The following is a 3,066-nucleotide window of genomic DNA, read 5'->3' as shown; positions in this document are numbered from 1 at the left end:
CGATGTCGTGTAGAAATTGAAAGGGGTGTGGATGTTCATCCTACTAATTATTCTAAGATGTGATATTATGGTAAAGATTTTACCATTATCTAACTTAATTAACTATCCCACGTTTTTTACTCGAATCGCTTGGAGGTACGTCTTTGTCGGTAGGGTGGTAACTAACCACGGCCAAAGCCTCCCACCAGCCAGACCTGGAACAATTAAGAATCCTCAACCGGCCCAGCTGGGGATCGAAGCCAGGACCTCCGTCTTGTAAATCCACCGCGCATACCAGTACGCCACGGATTTCGTCAAAAATCGTATCGTGTCCGTTAGTGGAAAATCGCCTCATCATCTTTTATGACGTTGGGTCTCCGCGGGGCGTAATGATTCGCTGTTTAATTTTAAGCACAGACAATAAATAAGGATCTTCGAGTAACTTTAATGATTAGTCGTTGACTGTTTTATATGGAAAGTTTACATTTTGTGAGCGGTTTAAAATTTTATCATTTTCGCTTAGGATCGATCGATATGTCACATAGACCGTGTATAATATTCATCTACCTATCTTTCTTTTCTTCTTTTTTGCGTGAAATAAGTTTTACCGAAATCCCGCGAGAACGACCAATTTGAAATTTCTGCAAAATTAGTTCAGTAGTTTCAGCGTGAAAGAAAAACATCATTTCGTGGGATAGTGGGATCTTCCGTCGTATACAATCATATGTAACTAGACATTGTTACTACCTACCTATAGGTACCTACGTATTACCGTGACTCTAATTAATATTAACCATTAGTAATACAAGGAAATTTTATTTTTATTAAAATAACAAATAACATCACTATGTACGTAGGCAATGTGCATAATCTATACTAATATTATAAAGCTGAAGAGTTTGTTTGTTTGATTGAACGCGCTAATCTCAGGAACTACTAGTCTATATTATAAAGTGGTACTCGTAAGCAAGTTTTTAGTGTTGTAACTTGTAGGGGGTAGTCTCTGAATTTACTGAACCGATTTTGAAAATTGGGCTATATTTTATCTATGTATTCTTACGGGAACGGGAACTACGCGGGTGAAACCGCGGGGCGATGGCTAGTACGCACATAAAAATAAATAAATACAATAAAGCTGGACATATACTTACCTACCTACCTAGTTTGGTTTCACGTGGCTAGTTACTACCATACCGGCAAAGGCGTAACGCCAAGCGATTAGCGTTCCAGTAGGTACGATGTCGTGCAGAAACCAAAAGGGGTGTGGATTTTCATCCTCCCTTTAACAAGTTAGCCCGCTTCCAACTTTCAGATTGCATCATCACTTGCCATTAGGTGATATTATATTCAAAGGCTAACCTATTTAGGAATTACATTTTGATGTACTTATACGGTACGAATACTATTAGAAAAAAAATAGAAAAAAACATTGTACCTACCAATACTAGACGAATAGGTACAGACTGAGGCGAATATCCTACCATTCCATGGATTCACATTGCAGGTGCCGGGTCTATCGTGTGGCAGAAAAAAACCTCCAAGCAGATTCCGGAATTTGTGACACGGGTGTAGGTTTAAGGAGGTCATTGACATTAATATTTTGAATAAAACTACAAAATAAATAAACTTATTTGTTCTATTCGATGAAAGTACGTTACACTTTGGTTACTTAATATATATTTAACTCGTTATAAATGTACCTGCAAAAGAAAATCTATAATAACGGTTCGCCAGCAACAATCGAACTTTCTATGCCGCAGTGATCTTCGCCGCGAAGTATTTTGAAGAAGCCATTGTCTCCCCAGTCTGAGTTCCACGAGTTCGCAATGAGCCAGTATTTGTTGCCATTCTCGACCCCCCAGCCCATAATCTTGATAGCGTGACCGCCAAGTTCGTCGCCTGCCACATGTTTGTACACACCGCTTTTGTAAGCTAACAAATCGGCGTACACTGTGAATGCGCCTTCAACGGGGCCATTTTTGAAGAGTTCCGCCTTAATATGCTGTTCTCCACCTCTAACGCTGAACACGTGTTTGCCGTATTTTTTGTCGTCTTTGTACGTGGACGGAAAACCGTCGCGGCATTTTCTGTAGCATTTTGGTGTGCCCGTGTCACCGCTGCACGGCATCCTGTTTCCAGGCACGTGGTGTTCGCACGGTGCTATTTGGTAAGGTAAACATCCTTGCGAAGAGTTGTAGCTCCCTCCTGATACTATGCCGAAATGTTTCCAATACTCCCAAGCTAATGTTGGCATCCCACCGTTGCATCCGAGGCCACAAACTGGACAGCAACTAAGTAAATCTTCTGCGGAGAAGTGGAAATGCTTCGTACCATTCGAGTAGATACAGTAGCGATCAGTCATTGCTTCGACTGCTCCAAACGCCCAGCAGCTCCCGCAGGATCCTTGGTCTCGGATTTCGTTTAAAGTTGGACAACTCGGCCATTTGTCTCTGGGATCGAAACTTTCTGGTAAGCTATCTATAAAATCCTGGTCGTGATAGACGCTGTGCAAGTTCAACACGTCACTGTCTGGTATGGCGCCCATCATTTTCTTGATCGCACGCAAAGACATGTCCAACGGGAAGTTTCTTCCGGCCTTCCATGTCGATTGTCTAGAGTTGATGATTTCTATGAAGGCGTCGGAGAGCGGGCTCAATAAGTCTGCGTTAACAATCGCTAGCGAACAGAGTATGATGCACGTAGCACGGATGGCAACCATTTTCACTTGTTTTTTGCGATGCGCGCTATTAGAGCGAGCGATGCGCGTCAACTGAAGTATCGAAGTTATGTTACATCAAGTAACTAGTGCATGAGTTGAACGTGTGTTGCCCATACGCCGTGTAATTGACTGACCGCACGATACGAGGGGCGGGACGACGGCTGACCGCGCATGTCGAAGGTTAATCACGTCAGTATCTAGAACAAAGAAAAACAAACAGAAATTATTGTTGTTGATTAGTTAGCGGTCAGCAAACTTTCTTGCACGAAATATCTAAATAGGTTGGATATTTTTGTTGAAATATGTTTATTTTTTTGTTATTAAGTACTTACCTATATACTTAGAAAGTTCAATGCTCTTACTTATTA

General features: G+C 41.6%; 1 protein-coding gene across 1 annotated transcript; it reads right to left on the bottom strand.

The window, feature by feature from the left end:
- Positions 1 to 1,597: 1,597 nt before the first annotated feature.
- Positions 1,598 to 2,821, bottom strand: LOC112048184 (cathepsin B). The gene has a single exon (XM_024085620.2). The coding sequence runs from the start codon at positions 2,696 to 2,698 to the stop codon at positions 1,694 to 1,696; it is 1,005 nt and encodes a 334-aa protein (XP_023941388.2). The 5' UTR covers positions 2,699 to 2,821; the 3' UTR covers positions 1,598 to 1,693.
- Positions 2,822 to 3,066: the final 245 nt, after the last annotated feature.

This window comes from Bicyclus anynana, chromosome 11, assembly GCF_947172395.1.
Source record: "Bicyclus anynana chromosome 11, ilBicAnyn1.1, whole genome shotgun sequence".
NCBI lineage: Eukaryota > Metazoa > Arthropoda > Insecta > Lepidoptera > Nymphalidae > Bicyclus > Bicyclus anynana.
Note: the sequence above shows the minus strand (reverse complement) of the source record. Positions and strands in the feature narration are given on the sequence as shown.

Excerpts from the sequence above, each read along its gene's own strand:
- LOC112048184 (XM_024085620.2), bottom strand. The coding sequence starts at position 2,698 with ATGGTTGCCATCCGTGCTACGTGCATCATACTCTGTTCGCTAGCGATT.